We start from the raw sequence: 19,052 nt of genomic DNA, 5'->3' as shown, positions 1-19,052 counted from the left end.
ACTGGCCATATCTCTGGGATTCATGGTGCCTGCTGCCAAAGCTAAGAAATATTAATTTCAGAATTGTTGTTTGCCTGTCTATACTCAGGAAGACAAATAGATGCAAAGCCTAGGAACTAACCAGAGACAGAAGTAGGATATGTACTTCAACTGCTTTTTTTCTACTAGGGTAAAAGGGGAAGTTCCTATAACCTGCACTGGAGTGGAATCTGTCAGGGCCTCACTGACCCCTTATTGGAAATTCCATTGATAAAGAAAGTTACAGTTCTGGAACTAGTAGAAATTGTTACCTCTTAAAATTGGTGCAACACTCCATGGCCTCAGCAAATGAACTGGAATTCACTTGGCACATACGTTCATATCCCCAATTCTGAAAAAGACTGGCTTCTGGAGACATCCAAATATTTAACTCAGAGAATACATTCAGCATACTTCCTAGACGATATCCATAATCACAGGTTTCATTGAGGTCCTTAGGACTAATATGGCTAGTGGGTATAGAGATTATAGGTATTTCCAAGTAAAAAATTATACAAATTCATTATGTAGCAATTTACATTTGTCATCTTCAAGGCACAGAACTCAGTGACCCAGAATACTTACACATTTGTTTCTAGTTTATGAGTGCTTATGAATAATTTATTTGTTAATGGGTTAGTGGGATCTTATGCCTGTCTTATTGATAGGATTCAAGAAAACTGGTCAGAAATACCATTAAAAAACACAGTGGCTATGAATATAAGGTTTCCTTATTTGTCAGCAGGGTTTGCTTTCTCTCAAGGTTCTGCTTTCTTTACATTGCTGTTCCACCACTTCATCCGAAAGGTCATTCTAATCTAGGTCTGACAGTGCCAAATATTTTGAATTAAGCTTGACTCAACCTGGTCTGGTATTTCATGTTCACTATTGGAACAAAATTATATATTTATATGTCAGCTAACATCTTGGAAAGAAATTTAGTAGTATGAAAAGGACATTCAGTAAGTATATAATATTAATTCACTTGGATACAGCTGTCACTTTTGCCATGGTAGCATGCAGTCATGGTGTCTTTCAGGAGTGAGGACCAGATTATACAAGACCTAGCAGCTAGTATGCTGAAGGACCGTAGGTCTTAGAATACTATTTTCTGAAGAGCAAAAGATCTGTGGTTATGACCAAGGCTAATTTACCCAGCAGAGGTAAGTATTATCCTAAATGGGGAAAAAAAAAGACTTATTTAGACAATTCAAAAACTCAAGTTTTTGTGACAAAATCCCCAGAATTTAAGGAAAAATTTGACATGTAACATCCAGGAGAAATGTAAGGTAAAAATTAAAGACTGATAAGGTCAAATTTCTTTTAAATTTTATATATGTAAAAATAATAGCGGTACTCCTATGATTATCATCATTATTCTAGTAGTTTGAAAGAAAGACTTAGGCTGAGCTGAGCAATATGGGATGATTCTAAGATAAAACTGTAGGAAAAGATAAAAAGGAATAATTATCTCTTACAAATGAGGCATAAAAGGAAAAGTTGACACAGAAGAAGGAGAGCAAATGGTGCTGGAACCTTATTCTCATCAGAAATGAGTTAAAGAGGGAACTATATCTAGATCTTTAAATGTGTGTATAGATCTATCTATTTAATCTATCTGGATTTCAGAAAGAAAGAGAGCAAGGCGATAATGTAGGGGAAGAGGATAAGAGAGGAACTTTTAGAAGAGTGGTAGATTAAGAAATAGAAAGGCAAAGTAGCAGGTAGGAGAAAAGCAGAGAAGTGAGGATGGATAAGATAAATAGGGTTGAAGATAATGAGAAAAAATAGGAAGGAGAAAAATACACACCAAATACTTGTAGCTTAGAATGTGAATGGTACAATTTTACCCATAAAATAGGAACATTAAAAATTTGAATCTAAGAATATTTTGTTTGCATAAAAATATACAAAGATTTTGAAAAGGTCAGGAGTAAGATTTAGTATGAAAAAAAAGTAGTAATCATGATTTCAGACAAAGTTAAAGTTAAACTACATTAAGTAAAAGTGACGTGTGTCAGCAACTATCATATTATTTTTACTTATTACATAATATTACTTATTATTACTATTATTTTATAACATTACTTATTATTACTAATTTTACAATTAGCAATATAGGAACTTCAAAGAAACCAGAGAAAAAAGATGTAAAGGAAGTAGATTCAGCAGTGTTAGACCTTGACTTAGAAGATGGAAAGCATTGTTGAAGGTTAAGGAGGATAATTTTGATAATTTTAAATTAAAATTTTCTTATATAAATTAAACTTCTATAGTCAAATCAGAAGAAATGCAGAAAATTGTTAAAAAGCTTTCATATGCAGTCTCTCAAGGTAGGATATGATTGGGTTGCAATATTGCTGTGGTATAAGAAATGATGAGCTGGTTGATTTAGAAAAACATGGAAAGATTTGGTCTTATGAAAAAAGATGCTGTGTTCAGAGAAACATGAAAGAAGGAAGTAAGCAAAGTATGATGTTAAATTTTTGTGTATGGGTGCATATGTATATGTGTGTGTATGTATATGGCGGTTTATAGATCTGTGTGTGTGTGTGTGTGTGTATCTCCATATTTAATTATAGTCATCTTTGGGTAGGTGGAAAGTGGGGCAGGGATAAAGTAAAAAGCATATAGCAGAGAACAAAAGAAAACCAAAAGAAAGCAAAGAAAGTTGGGCAGCTTTGAAAACAATATATAGTATTTATTATATAGGTTTTTTTGAAATGCAGATTTATTATTTTATATTGAATTCTCTTTTAGTTGGCTATGTAATGTCAGTGTATTTTTTTCTATTTTGTATTTAAGCCAAGCATTTTAAAAAGTCACAAAAACCCAGCATTGTTTTTGTGTATAATTGGGGGAAAAATTTTTTTTTAATTAAAAAAATAAAAAAAATAAGGTCCAAACTGACTCCTTTCTCAAGACTTGTTTTTTGGCTGCCAGGAAGTTATATCAGTAGGATAAACCTTAGTTCCGTTGTTCAATTAAATGTCAAGGATGGTTTCATTACCTTCAAGAAAAACTAGCCTAGCCTTTCTGGGGTTCTTATTGATCCCTACAGTGCTTGCTTTCTACGTCATCAGAGTGATCTTCTGAATCAAATCCTGGGTCCACTTGATTATATTTTATACTTTGTTTTCAATTTACATTTTTAGTTAACAAAAATGTATTTCTCCCATGCCTGACACTAAAAAACAAAAAAACAAAATTCTTGTTACAAATCTTCAATCGAGCAAAACAAATTCCCAAATTGTTTGCCAGTGTCTTGTATACAAGTAGTCATTATTAATGTGGTCTGCCCTGTTTCTAGTGTTGTTATCCTTATAAGAAAAAATAAACAGCCTGAGAGAGGTTAAGTGATTTGCATGAGATAAAGTTTGTATGGATTCTACCTGACTCCAAGTTCATCACTTTGCCCATTCCGCCACCTAGTGGCTACTAAGCTTCTTTTTACTTTGGGTCCCATGAGATTCTTTGGTTTGATTCTTCAGAAATGCTGATCTATTAGGTGTGTGCCCATAACCAGTATATTTTTAAATCTATAGTTTATTTAATCAATCTTTTTTCCCTTAGAATATAATATGATGATGGGTTTTGAAATAATAAATCATCACAATTCCTTAAAGTCAACCAGCAAAAAATGCTAGTTATTGTTGCTCTTACATGTTGCTATTTCAATGTAATCAAAATATTAAAGCTAAATTGTGGTGGTAGGATAAATTTTGTTTTGATTATTTCAAAGAATAGTGAACCCACTCACACTGAAAAATTTGCTTGGTTCTGATCAGTAGATGAGTTAATTTTACTTAAAATCTGGGTTGGGCGGATCTCCTTCCTTTTTGATTGTAGAAGTTAACTAATGTGATTCTGATAATGAATATTTTATGGTTAGAAGAATTTGAAGATAAAACATTTTTATGAAAGCTTTTCCTATTCTAACAGACCAGTTTCATCTGCTATATAGTTAATTATTATTATTCTGCTTTATTTTAAAATAAACTTTTCTTTTATAAACATTTTAGCCTTTTTTTTTTTACATATTTTAACTTGTATATCGTAATCCTAGTGTAAAGTCTCATTCTTAAATATTTTTACTCATCAAACAACTAAGTAAGATTTAAATATCTTGAAATTCTACTTGATTTTTATAGCTTCTATTCTTTGCATTTTATTTACTTTGAAAAATGAAAAGACTTCAGTTTCATTTCTATTTGAAATCACTTATTTTTCTTTCATTTCTGAATTTCATTTTTTCCTTTGAATTTTTTAATCTGAATTTAACACACAAAACTTGAATACTGTGTTTATATAAAAACAAAAAGATTATATATTTTCTTTTGGAATTTCATGTATTAAAATCAGTGTTTTTTGTGTTTTTAAAATCTTAAAGATTTGTTTTCTCAATTAAAGTCATACTTCTATTTTGTAATATATTGTGGAAGTGATCCCAGGTTCTCATAGTTTGTGTCAGGGGAACACAAATTCTAGTAGTTTTACTAAGTTTGAAAAGGCTTAAAAACTGACTAGCCAGATAAAATGCACCACTTTTTTTTTTAAAGGCACACCAGTTTTTAGAGTTACTTGCTCAAAAGGTTGTGATCTTCTTTTAATTATTCTTTAAAGCACAATTTATATCATTACCATACCATTTTTTATGCCAAAAAACTTTTAATTATTTGTTATTGATATTTCTCAGTCCTCAGAATCATTCATTTATGAAATTGAAAATTATTTGCACAAACTCTTATAGAGTTATATATAGATTCTAAAAATGAACAGTGTTATAAGAATTATACAGCATTTCATGTATTTTGTAAGTTAAATGAATTGTGGCATCTTTTTCATGATTAATTTGCCAAGAAGTAATACTAAGAATACTTAGTATTGTTTTTTTTTTTAAATTCAGTTATCTAAATTTTCTAACTAGGTTTCTTTTAAAAAGTTAATATTACTACACCAGAAATTAATCTGAACATTGTTTCTCAAGAAACATGTTAAATGACTTTTACTTTCTTTCTGACAAGTTCTGATTTTAAAAACGAAAGTGCTAAGATGGAAGAGTTTGGCCATTGCTGTGTCATTCAGACAAAATTGCTTATGGTGTTCAGTATTTTATTGAAAAAAGTTGTCTTTCGTTTGTTTTACTTTATTTAGAAAAGGAAGACCAGTGTCTCATGCCTGAAGCCTGGAATGTGGACCAGGGAGTAATTACCAAACTCAAGGAGCAATACAAAAAGGAGAGAAAGGGGAAAAAGGCGGTGAAGAGTAAGTGGAAAACATTGTATCTTCAAACCATAAATCTTGCCTATTTCATGCCTTCAAAATTTTTCTTTCAATGTTTTCCTAAAATTACTTACTCTTTTACTTTGCTATTCCTGACCTCTTTCCTATTTGCCTGTTCTCAGGGGTTGAAATTAATGCTATTTACTTGTGAAAATAACAAATCACTGATTTTGAAATTATACTATTTCTAGCCTATAGCTGAAAAAAATAATTGGAATTTATATCAATGCTGAGCAGTATTAATCATATGGTAATGTGTGGATATGCAAAAGCTTATTGCTTACACGTTTTTAAATTGCATTATCAATTTTAAAAACTTTCTGTGATGAAAATTTGAATATATTAAGTTCCTTTGGTTATGAGCTCACTTTTGGCAATTTTTTTTTCCTTTTAGGTGCTAGAAACTGAGTTAATTTCTACCCCTGAGTTTTCTTTGCATTCATAGCACACAGTTCATTCATCATCACCATGCTATGCAGGGCACAGAGTGCAAAATAAGACACTAAAAAATCTTTCTAATTCAGTACTGTTTGCCATTTGTACTTTAAAAATATTGTCAAATGGCTTTTTATAATTCAAGGCGTGTCAACAATAAAATCAGGAATGAAATTTCCAGCCCTGTGCATCATGTATATGTTAGAAACAAGACAGATCCATTATGGACCTGCTCAAAAAGCAATAGTGAACTGTCAGAGCTAGCTGTCTAAAACTGAAACAAAAAGGCTAAAACATATTAAACGTTTTCCAGGAAAAAGAGGCCAAGTTCCCACCTTACTCACTTTCAGGTTCATGCTTCGAGACACTTTGTGAAACTGGGAAGCAAGCTCAGAATTTAGCTTAGTGGAAAACTTTTAAGTTGAAAGATACTGCTTAATCTTTCTTTAGTTGGTGTAATGAAATTTATTCTTCTGAAAGACCTGCTGCTTCTTGTATATTATAGTCTTCTTATAAGATAGATGCTTGAAAATGTAATAACATTTACTACTTTTCATTTAAAGTCTGAACTTTGTTATATTTAGAGAATATTTAGTGAAGATAAGCATTGTAGCCAATTTTCATGCAGACAAAGTATAAATGGAACAATTAAAAATAATATCCATTGTTGCTTTCTAAGAGGTGAAAAATTTATCTACCACATTTAAAAATTTTCTGTCCAAATATCTGTTATAAAAAAATAGAGACTTCTAAGTAATTAGTCTTGTATCTCCCTTTACCTATCGTATTAAAAAGAAGTGATTGGGAGAAATTAATTTATGTGAAGAAAGCATTTGTACAGTTATAAATGAGAGCATAAGACCAGAGATTTTAAAACTTTTCTAAATTTTAAAATATAGGGTTTAAATAAAACATACGTACTTTATTAGGCAGTTTTTCTACCAGGAAATTAATGTTTCAAAACATGAAATGTTCTTTTGTGGTATTTTAGATTTTAGTTAGGAATTGTGTAGATTTTATTTGTTTATCTTGATAAAATTTTAGTTTATTTAATACAGAGGTATAGCAATAATTGGAACCTAGTGCTTAATGTTGCAAATTGCACTATTTGACTGTAAGTGTTCCTAAATGGGAGAAATGATTTATCTTTTTTTAAGTGGGGATTATAATCATATTCACACATATATCATGGTGTAATTTTTTCAGAAAATTTCAACTTGAATCTAGTGGAAGTTTTCTTTGAGTTAGAAATTTTATATTAGTTATTGAAGCCAGAGTTCTGAAAGAATTTTTGTTTGTTTGTTTGTTTCTTTTTGATTAATGAATAATTAAAATTTCAGGGAAATATGTGGGAAAATCAAAATGCCTATAGGGTTTCTTTTAGCTAGAAGCATTTGTTTTAAAACCACAATAAATATTTTTGAATTGAGTTATTATTTATCAGAAATTTGATGCTTTAATTGAAGTCTCTTACAAACATTTCCAGTCAAATTGTGTACCAAAATTATATTGTCTTGAAATATAGTTCTTCAATTTAGTTTAAATTGCTTAAAAATAGTTGTATTCTTTGCTGGTATAGGAAAAACCATAATGGACTATGGGTAAGATATTTTCCCATTCTTAATTAAACTTATAACAGGAAAAACTACCGAAGATCTGTTTCAGCCTCTATCCTATATAAAACAGTCAAAACAGGGATGTGGGAGAATGATGGATCAAAGCCCAGGTAAGTGTACAGCAGGGCATGAGACTTCACCTGTGTACTATAGCTTCAGGATGTAAGCCAGTAAACTCAGTTGATTTTTTTTTTTAAATAGCTGCTATTGTTAGTAGTAAATTAGTAAAAATTAGCCCTACAAAGAATGTCTCATAAATCTGCAATTTAAAGTATAACGTATAAATGTTTCTAATTCTTTGATAAAAGGAATTTAATATTACCTTTGATGGCATAAGTTTCATCTCAGTATTCTTACATTTATGTAAAAGTAACATCATAGTATAAATAAAATATTCACAATGAGATTTTAATTCAAGAAATTAATTTTATTCCAGAAAGTTGTAGCTTCTGGGATGCATACTGCTTGTTAGTTTGCATATAATAGTGTTTTCAAAGGTATAAGCCCACGTTGGTAAATACCTTGTATGTGATCAGCCCTTTGGTCATATTTTGATGTAATTGTATAATTCCAATTCTATTTTGATTTTTCTCGGCTAGGGCCCAACAGGTCAAAATTACAAGATATGCTTGCTAACTTGAGAGATGTTGATGAACTTCCTTCCTTGCAACCATCTTTGGGATCACCTTCTAGACCGAGCAGTTCAAGGCTTAATGAACATGAAATTAACAGAACAGATGAAGGCAAGTATTTAAGCCTTTAGAGTAGAAAAAGAATCAGGCTTAAGTTTGTTCAGATATCTGTTCATTTAGACCACTTATTAAAACAAGAAGAAACTTCTACTATAGATACTTGGAAATTATGATACTTTAAGTATATCAAAGAAGTCAAATATTTCAAATTTAGTGAATGCGTTTTCCCATCAATTTGAATTAAAAGGCATATAGTACTGAAGTGTACAAATACGTAATCAGCTGATAGGATCATATATCCAGAGTTGCAAGGAACAAACCATAAAGGTCATCTGATTCATCTTAATTTTATGGGTAAGGAAGTTGATGTCTATAGAAGAGTTAGGTATCTTGCCTAAAGTCACTCATTTGATAAATGGCAGAGGTGCTATTCAAATGCAGGCCTTCCAATTCTACAATCCAGTACCAAAAAGTTTTCTATTTGAAGAAGGATAAAGGTTAACTACTTTGGGATTTCACACATGTTGTTTAAACATAGTCATCATTAATTCTTTAAAATTCTCAAACTCACATTACTAATATGGAAATGTGTTTAACATATTATACATATATAACCTATATTGGATTGTTTGCTGTCTTGGCAAGGAAGGAGGCAAGTGAGCAAAAACAAATTTTAAAAATTTTACATATAATTGGAAAAACATAAAATACTAATAAGTCCTTTTAAACTTTTAAAAATACTTGTTTAATAAATTTTGATTTTGGCTAAAAAAATAATAAAATGGCTGAGCTCTACAAAGTCCCCTGTAGTAATAATCATTAATCTAAATAATGGGAAAATTGGGATTTGCATAATGCTTAATAAATGGTTGAATTGAGACATTTAATTGCTTTACTAGAGTACAGAATTTAAAACCTAAAATAAAATAAAAGTACCATATTAAAATTCATATTTTCATCACAAATAACTTTATAGTTTAAAATTGATACCAACAGAAAACATTATTCTCTGATAAGTTCCTGATTTTTTTCAAATTTCAGAAGAAAGTTTCTTTGAATTTAACTATAGCTAATGTGTATGTAGTCTGTAAATTAACTGCCTCAAATACATTAATCTGAGAAATTTTCGGATCTTTGCTTGACATTCAAGTTTAGCTACATGCAAAAGACATTTAAAACCTAGTAGCATGAAAGTATAATATAGAATGAAAGATCTTGGTACAGTACTTGAAATATATTTCATTTTAGTCAATCAATAAGCATTTATTAAGCACTTACTAAGTGCAAGGCTCTAGAGATTCAAAGAAAAGCAAAAATAAGCCTTATTCTCAAGGAACTCGTATTCTAAAGGAGACGTCTAAATATGTATGTAACGGATGTATAGACAGACTGTAAATTAGAGATAATTTCAGAAAAAAAAAATCTTTTTAAGGCAGACTGCAAAAGACTTCTTTTAGGAGATGGGATTTTAGCTGAGACTGAGGATACCCAAAGACAAAGATTAGGAGAAAGACCATGCCCTCATGGGAGATAAGCAGTGAAAATAGCTTGTTTGAGGAACAGCAAGGAGGCCATTGTCACTATACTACAGGTAGTGTAGGGGGATAAGCAACAAAGAGAATGTAAAGGTAACGACATAAAAGCTAAACAGCCTTTTATATTTGATCTTAGAGATAGCAGGGAGCCACTGTTTACTGAAACGGGAGAATGGTGGTGACACAGATTTATACTTTAGGGAGATCACTTTGGCAGCTGAATGGTTGGAGCAGTGCCTACTCCTTCCTTTGTCTCCCTGTCTCTTTCAAAACTCCTAGTTTGTATAGTCTTCTATTTGTGTACCCCAATTTATATGAGTTAATAATCCCTACCCTTTTTCCCTCTTTCTTCTCTGGTATATTTTTCTTCACCCATTTTTTTCCTTTTAGTATCATTAAAATCACTCTTAAGTCCTTTGTCTTTTTAAATTGCTTTATATTCCTTGATGACTTCTGGGTTCTGCTGGAGTTGGAATTGTGAATTACTTGTTTTTTCCCTTTGCTATTGGAATGTAGATATTTTAAGATATTTTTTGTAGATATCTTGTCTTGCCTTTCAGTTGCTAAAACGTAAAAGTTTTTGTTTCTCTTGTTTCTGGGATTTGCATTTCATTCTCTACTTACCTCTGACTTTTTCATCTTGAAAATTCTCTATTTCATTAAGCATTCATTTTTTACCCCTATAAGATTATATACTTAATTTTTTATTGGTTTACTTGGTTATAAGTCTAGATCTTATTCTTTATTTTGTATTCCAAACATCTTTCCTTTCTACTTGCAGCTGCCAAATCCTGAGTATTCATGAAAATGGCTTCTTAATTCTACTCTTCTTTGTGTTTATACTATTTTTTCTTTAACCTGGAAACCTAGGATTTTGGCTATGATGGTTTTTATTTTGCTATTTCTTTTAGGAAGACATTTTAGGGAAAATCTGTTTTCACTTTGTTTGCAAATTCTAATGGGTATGGACAGTTTGTATTCTTTTTTTTTTTTTAATATGATTATTTAGACTTATTTTTTAGTTATGGCTTTAAGGTAGTCCAATGATTTTTAGGCTTTTTTTTCTTCCTTACTTGTTTTTGATGTCAATTTTTTTTTTATATGAAGTACCTTATATTTTCTCCAATAGGTCTTTTGTCTTTATCTTAATATTCCTTGTAGTCTCTTCTCTTTGGTCCATTCTCATTTTCTGGGAGTGTCTTATTTGGGTAAGGTGGTGTTCCTTTTATACAGGTTAACTTTTTCCCAGTTCTTTCTTTCAGAACTCCTTTTCTCTCATTTCTTTTCCAATTCTGATTAGAGATTTAATTTCATTTATAATATCATTTTAATTCTTCCGGTTCTTATGACTAGCCTGAATGTTTCTTTGATGCTTTGTATGTATTATATTATCTGTATGTGGTATGTATTGTATTATCTGAATTTGTGTCTTTGATCCTTAATAGTATGTTTGTATTTATGTGGTGAGTCCACGGGTACTTTGTTTAATAAATTTTGTCTTAGGGCCTAGGTTTTTATGGAAGGAATGTCCATACTTTTTTTTTTTTTTTTTTTTTTTTTTTTGATCTGACATGAATAAGTGCTGTGTTTTTAAAGGATCTCAGATATAGCTCAGAACTTTTCAATTTTCACTTGCTCCAAAAAGTCATGTAGGATGAAGTCTAATCATTGCTTTTCTGTTTGGTACTTTGCAATTCTACCTTCCCTCCTCCTGATTTGAGATTTGTATGACATAAGTGCAGATTTAGCCAGAGTTGAACTTCCATTTATCTACTAATGACTTTATCATTTATTATCTGGCTAATGCTCTGCAAGTTCAGAGTTACAGAATTGCAGGCTCATTCTTGTTCTGAACTTCTTGCCCTGCTTATTCAGCTGCAGGCCCTAACCCAAGTCTTTAGACTTAATTCATAATTACAGAAGAGATTAGGAGACCACACAGCAACTTCTGCACTTTAGACATGGTCCTTTCAACTTCAGAAATTTTCATTTAGAGATGTTGCATCTGTGACCCAACTCCAAGGGTAGAAGACATAGCTATCAGCCAGCTTTTCATCCTGCTCTTTGTATAGCATATAACTTATATACACAACCTATAGCCTCATTTGGGTCTCGGGGCTGAAAGCTCTTCCCTTTCCTGGTTTGATCCCCTCCTAGAGGTCACAGGCCTCTGGTTGTATGTTGACCTGGGCTGGAAAAATTTCTTACTGTGGCTTTTTCTTATCTACTCAATCTGTTATTCCTGGAGTACAGAGCAATTTAAGTACTTGGTCACCATCACAATCTGTGTGTATCAAAGGGTAGGACTTGACCTCAAGTCTTCCTGTCTCTGTGGTTAGTTATCTCTTATGCCATTCTACTTCTCATTTTAATAATTAATGTATTAAAATTAATTTTATTCTAAATAGCTGCCATACCAGTTGTCTTTTGATAGTTAATATTAAATTTCTAGCAAAATACTTTTTAAATGTCAAGGATTAAGGTAACACTGGTACAAGTTCTAGAGTGATATGTTTACTCCAAAAGAAGTCTAAAAGCAATAGCACTGTGCTAATGTATAGTGCTTAATATTACTAGATACATTTAAATAAATGAACAACAAGTTTCAGTTGTCTTGTGATTTGTTTAAGTTCTCTCCAAAAACAAATGAAGAAATCATTTTGAGATATATTTTTTTAAACAGTTGGGAAACTTAGTGAAGTGGTATAGTGAAGAAAAGTAATCAAATCTTAGAATTTTCTATCTGCTATACTTGAGTTAATAAAGTATCTAAACAAAATAATCAAGCAAATTGTTAATCTCATTACAGAAGATTTCTTGTATAGCAAATAAATGAAATTTAATTTTTTGGATTTCCCATTCCTCTCTTTTTTTTTTTTTTCCTATTACAGTGGAAGCATTAACATTCCCTCCTACATCAGGGAAGTCATTTATCATGGGAGCAGATGAAGCCCTTGAAAATGAGCTTGGTCTTGGTGAATTGGCAGGCCTTACAGTTGCCAATGAGGCTGATTCATTGACTTATGATGTAAGTAGTAGTTGTATTGTGTTTGTGTCAGTGTGAAAATTATAAAATTAAATTGTTAGAAAAATATGCTTACATGAACATACCAAAACTCATTGTGATTAGGGATTGGGAATAGTTTGGATTGTTTGGCTTGAATCTTGTCAGCAGGTAAGTAAAGTACAGATATGGGAGTGAAATTGAAACATAACAGCAGTATCTCTTAAATTCTAACTTAAAGCTTCTCTAGTTTTCCTGCTTCTAGTCTCTCTCTCCTTTTCCCAGTCCATTTTATATAGTATTTAGTAATCTAATTAAGGGATAGGTCTCACCATTCAAGTCTGATAATTTTCCTGTGGTTCCCTATTGCTTGTAATCTCAAATATAAATAAAACTTAGCTGCCATTTAATAATCTTTATAATCTGGAAATAAGTTTTAACCTATTTTTCCAAGTTTATATTCCATTTTATTCCCTTCCTATCTTGGTGAACTAGCCAAAATAGCTTCCTCTTAGCTATTCTCCAAACTTGACCACTTTCTTCTGTGCCCATACTGCCATGACTAGAATGAACTTTTTCTTCATTACCTCTTAGGATCTTAGAATATTCATTTTTCCCCAAGATTGTAGCTTATTCTCCCAGTAGTTAGTGTTCTCTTTCCTGAAATTACTTTGTATTCATTTATCTGTGAACATACTATAGGAGAATGGAAGTCCCTTAAAGGTTTGGACCATTTCTATCATTTTATTTATTTCTTTTTGTGGCTTTGATGCCTTGTACACAGCTAACAGAGTGGCAGACTTTTAAATTGTTCATGAATATTCCCCTCTTTAATCTATCTTAGTTTATATCCTCTTTCCTGGGTAACTTCCCTCTTTTCTTCTAGTACCAAGTAAGTTGCCCTTAGTAAATGCTCAGGATAAGTTAGAAATGATCCTGATTTGAATTAGATTTGTAACACTGAAACAAGGAATAGCTTGCCTTGCATCAACCCAAATATCTTTTAAATAAAATTTAATTTTTCTTCAGGAACATTGTTCATTCAGTAAGGAGGCTTCATATATTTCATTCATTCAGATTAATCTAGGGATACTGCAAATAGGAAGAGGGGGGTGTGTGTGTGTAGACGGTTGTTTTTCTTTTTTTACAAGTACAAACCTAAATACTATATCCATTTATTATCTCATTAAATGGATCTCTCCTGCAAAATTGAATTTGTAACCCATCTATGCTTTCTCATCCTATGCATTTCTCATATCCTCCACATAGAATTTACTTAATATACTAGAAACTGTCTATCGATTGTCACTCTCACTATGGTACCCACAAGTCTCCTTTTCAGAACATATACATTCTTAATGCTTATTTCTATGCCGATTTTTATATTTCTAATCATTGCTAATATGCTTAGTCTAGTTATACTTACCATGTGCATCTATTTTCTTTTGTTTCCTACAGTTAATCATTCTTGCCCTAAAACAATGGGGGGTGGGGGGTGGGGGAAGTGGCTCAGATTTGGTTAAATTATGCTTTAAGAATTTTTAATTTTGTCATTTTGGGCACACTTTCCACTAACATACACTGTACAATCCCTCCGTAGTATAAGAATTTTTCCACCTAAAAAATTATCATCTTATGGATATAGTCAGTGATGAACTTCTCTAAACTTAGGTCCAGCATAGAATTGATCACTCACCTTCTGTGTTTTTTAGCCTTGTTTATTTGAAATTCATATCTGTTCAGTATTAGATTTAGGTTTCACATTTAACCCCATCTCTGATATCTTAGTTTTGTTATTATTATATTTATTATTACTATTATCGTAGTTCATGTTCACTTGTTAAGTTTATATACATTTATTTGTCATAATATATAATTTAAGTCAGGAAATTAAAGTTCTGTTCTAAGTGCAGAGACTGTTAGCCAGGCAACAAACATTTATTTAGTGCCTACTGTGGGTCAGTATCAGATACTATGTTAAGCACTGAAAATACAAAGAAAAGTAAAAACAGTCCCTAATGCAAGGAGCTCACAATCTAAAACGGGAGACAAAATGCAGATAACTGAGCAAAGAAACTACATGTATGATAAATTGGAAATAATCAGTGTATAGAAGACACTACAAGGATTTGGGAAAGGCTTAGCTAAAACTTGAAGGAAGTCAGGAGACAATGAACAAGAAGAGCATTCTGGGCATGGAGGAGAGCAAGAGAAAATGTCCAGAGATGGGAGATGAAACATCTTGTTCTAAGAATAGCCAGAAGACCAGTGTCACTGCATGCAATGGTGTGTGATTGGGTGGAAAGATACCTGGAAAGACAGGGTGGGATCAGGTTATGGACAGTTTTGAATACCAGATAAAGGACGTTAAATTTTATTCTAGAGGTGAGAGGGAGCCACTAGTATTTTCTTTGTAAGAAAGAGAATATGTAATCTTCATGTAAATCCTTCATGTAATGAAGGAATTTAGAAATTCCTTCAGGGCAAGCACTGTTGCATCCCTTATCTCTGTGCCTTTGCACTGACTATCCTCCTCACCTCAGTTTCATTAACACCCTTCATTTCCTTCCCTTCAAGACTCAACTCAAGAAACACCTACTTCATTCTATCTTTCCACCTCTCCAGCTACTAGTGAATTCTCTTCCTAACCGCCTTGTATTTTATTTTGCATATATTTCTACATGTATATATTTTTTCTCCTAGGATAGAACTGTTTGAAAACAGGGATTGTTTCATTTTTGCCTTTGTATAACTAGTCCCTGGTAGATAAATAATCTTTAATAAGAAGTTTTTGTTTTATTGATATTTTTGTCTTTGTATTCCCAGTGCCAAGCAGAGTGCCTGGCATATGGATACTTAATAAATCTGTGCATTTATATATGAAGTATCTTTCCAAAATAAAAAGCCTTACTTACTGAACTGACTGCTCATGCATTCACTTGTATGCCTGGACAATAAATATTCTGTATCTGTTTGATTCCTTCTCCTTCCTCCCTGTATGAATTGCTAAATTCAGTCTCTTATGAGACTTTTTAAAGAAGGTCCATTTCTCTTTTTTCTTTTTTTTTTTTTTAATTTTATTATAGGTTTTTATATACAAAACATATGCATGGGTAATTTTTCAACACTGACCCTTGCAAAAACTTCTGCTTCAACTTTTCCCCTCCTTCCCTCCACCTCTTCCCCTAGATGGCATGTAGTCCCATACATATTAAATATATTAAAGTATATGTTAAATAAAATACATGTATACATATTTATATAGTTCTCTTGTTGCACAAGAAAGATTGGATTTAGAAAGAAGGTAAAAATAAACTGAGAAGAGAAAACAAAAATGCAAGCAAACAATAATAGAAAGAGTGGAAATGTTATATTGTGGTCCATACTCATTTCCCTGTGCTCTTTCTCTGGGTGTAGCTGGTTCTGTTCCTTACAATCATTGGAACTGATTTGGATCCTCTCATTGTTGAAGAGAGCCACATCCATCAGAATTGATCCTCATATAGTATTATTGTTGCCGTGTATAATGATCTCCTGGTCCTGCTTATTTCACTCAGCATCAGTTCATGTGGGTCTCTCCAAGCCTCTCTGTATTCATCCTGCTGATCATTTCTTACAGAACAAATAATATTCCATGACATTCATATACCACAATTTATTCAGCTCTTCTCCAACTGGTGGGCATCCATTCAATTTCCAGTTTCTAGCCACTACAAAAAGGGCTGCCACAAACATTTTTGCACATACGGGTCCCTTTCCAAGAAGGTCTATTTCTATGCTGTAGTTAGTCATCAAAGTATCTTTTGTAAATAGAAGATTCTAAAGGACTGCATCATATATTGGGAATTTCTTTTCCATTCAGATTTTATGCACATTATCTTCTATGACAGTGGGCAAACATATACCTTCTTTTGTTGTATGACTCATTTAAGATTGATAGAGGATTATTGAACAAAGTTATTTTTGTGGTTAAAATTATTAGGGAATCTTGAATTACCTCACCATATCCATGAGAGATACCTTGACAGAGAAGAACTTTTAAGATTGTTTTTTGCTATATTGGATTAACTTCTTTTATGTAATTGACAAGCAATAAATGCAGTATGATCTCGTATTCTCTATGCCTTTCAATCAATTGTGACTGTAACAATGTGGTCTTCCTTGGAAAAGTATTTGTGAAAACCTATTTTCATTTTCATCAAGACAATCTTCTGTATTGATCGATCTTGAAAATTCTTTATAGAAGGGAAAGGGACCCGTACGTGCAAAAATGTTTGTGGCAGCCCTTTTCATAGTGGCTAGAAACTGGAAATTGAATGGATGCCTACCAGTTGGATAATAGCTGAATAAATTGTGGTATATAAATATTATGGAATATTATTGTTTGATAAGAAATGACCAACAGGATGATTTCAGAAAGGCCTGGAGAGACTTACATGAACTGATGCTGAGTGAAATGACCAGAACCAGGAGATCATTATATACTTCAACAACAATACTATATGATGATCAATTCTGATGGACGTGGTTCTCTTCAACAATGAGATGAACCAAATCGGTTCTATTTGTTCAATAATGAATAGATCCAGCTACACCCAGTAAAAGAACTCTGGTAAATGAGTGTGAACTACTACATAGCATTTCCAAGCCCTCTATTTTTGTCCACTTGCATTTTTTATTTCCTTCTCAGCTTATTTTTATCTTATTTCTAAGTCCGATTTTTCTTGTACAGCAAAATAACTGTATGGATATGTATACATATATTGTATTTTTTACATATACTTTAACATGTTTAGCATATATTAGTCGACCTGCCATCTAGAGGAGGGGGTAGGGGGAAAGAAGGGAAAAGCTGGAATAGAAGGTTTTACAAGAGTCAATGCTGAAAAATTACCCATGCTTATATCTTGTAAATAAAAAGCTATAATAAAAAAAAAAAAAAGAAAATTCTCTATACAAAGAAAAGGTATAGGTTAGTAGCTATTGATGCTATTGATATTATCCTGAATAGTTTTTTGGGGGAAAATACTAATTCTTTAGTATTTTCCCTTCTATAGATACTTTATAAATTAATCTTTCAGTGCTTCTATATTGTGTTGCTTTTAAATGAACCTTCTCTGTGTATATTTGATTTGGTAAATATGCTCTTAGGTAGCAAGTGGAGCAGTAGGTAGAGTGCTGGTCCTGAAGTTAGGAAAACTCATCTTTAGTTGAAATCTGGCTTTAGACATTTCCTAGCTGTGAGACCTGGACAAATCATTTAATCCTGTTTGCTTCAGTTTCCCCTTCTGTAAAATGAGTTGGAAATGGAACTCCCAAATCCCTCCAGCATTTTTGCCAAGAAAATTAAAAAGAGGGTCACAGAGTCAGACATGACTGAAAATTACTGAAAAAAAAAAAAACAATTGCTCATCCCATCTTTGTTTTAAATAGTACCATTTCCATTTTCTCATAACTTTTTTTAGTCATTCATGTTTCTCAAAATACCTTCCTTTGTCTCTTTTTCCTTCCAGAAAGATATCTTTTGTAACAAAGAATAAAAAAGGAGGAGGAAAGTTGAGCAAAATTAATCAGCATAATGCTAGAAAGAGTGTAGCTTTATATGACTATTTCATTTCCATAGTCTTCTATCTCTGCAATGAAAAGAGGAAGATGAATTCTTTTATCTTTGCTTTAGTACCAATTTGGTTATTATGATTTTTTAGCTTTCATTTTTTTTAGTTTTATTGTTATTGTTCTCTCCATTTACATTGTTGGAGCCTTTTATAGTATTTTTCTAGTTCTACTTATTTCACTTTGAATCAGTTCACATGTTTTCTCATGCCAGTTTGTATTCATTATGTTGATCATTTCTTTTAGTGAAGTAAATACCATTACATTCATGTATCACAACTTGTTTAATCATTATTTAAGTGATGGACATCTACTTTATTTCCAGAGGTGGGTTGTTTTTTTTTTTTTTTTTTTTTTTTTTGGTGGCACAGTGTAGGCAACTGGTAATACAACAAATAGAGCACTGGGCCTAGAATCAGGAAGGATTTGAAATCAAATTTGACACATAACAGATGTGTGTTACCGAGTGAGTCACTTAACTTCTGCTAGGTTTCCCCAGTTGTAAAATGGGATAACAACAACATACACCTCATAGGGTTATTATGAAGATCAAATGACTTCGCACAGTGCCGGAAGATAGTAGCATATGTAAATGCTTATTTCATCCTTTCCCTTTCTCTTTTTGTAATTACAAGAAGTACAACTATAAAATATACTTTGTATTGTTTTTGAAAAAGGTTTCTCAGTGTTGTTATTGGCTGTCATATCTGCCTATGCTTTCAAATGTCCTAAGATTATTTCTCTTGTGACCTTTTGTGTCATGGTAATCACTTTACAGTGACTAAATTGTGAGAAAAAGTGTCTAACAGGATTTTGTATAAAATGTTTGAGTCAATGTTCACTAATACTGTTGATC

General features: G+C 31.9%; 1 protein-coding gene across 2 annotated transcripts in view; it reads left to right on the top strand.

The window, feature by feature from the left end:
* Positions 1-19,052, top strand: part of STRN (striatin) — a 141,593-nt gene that overhangs the window by 103,625 nt on the left and 18,916 nt on the right. Inside the window, exons 8-11 of one of the 2 annotated variants that reach the window (XM_031951268.1) lie at positions 5,173-5,283; positions 7,376-7,462; positions 7,952-8,095; positions 12,471-12,607. In XM_031951268.1, coding sequence (XP_031807128.1) covers positions 5,173-5,283; positions 7,376-7,462; positions 7,952-8,095; positions 12,471-12,607 — 479 coding nt within the window. The remainder of the gene's footprint in view (positions 1-5,172; positions 5,284-7,375; positions 7,463-7,951; positions 8,096-12,470; positions 12,608-19,052) is intronic. The other variant, XM_031951269.1, reaches the window with a different exon arrangement.

Source organism: Sarcophilus harrisii, chromosome 2 (assembly GCF_902635505.1).
Source record: "Sarcophilus harrisii chromosome 2, mSarHar1.11, whole genome shotgun sequence".
In the NCBI taxonomy this organism is placed as follows: Eukaryota; Metazoa; Chordata; class Mammalia; order Dasyuromorphia; family Dasyuridae; genus Sarcophilus; species Sarcophilus harrisii.
Note: the sequence above shows the minus strand (reverse complement) of the source record. Positions and strands in the feature narration are given on the sequence as shown.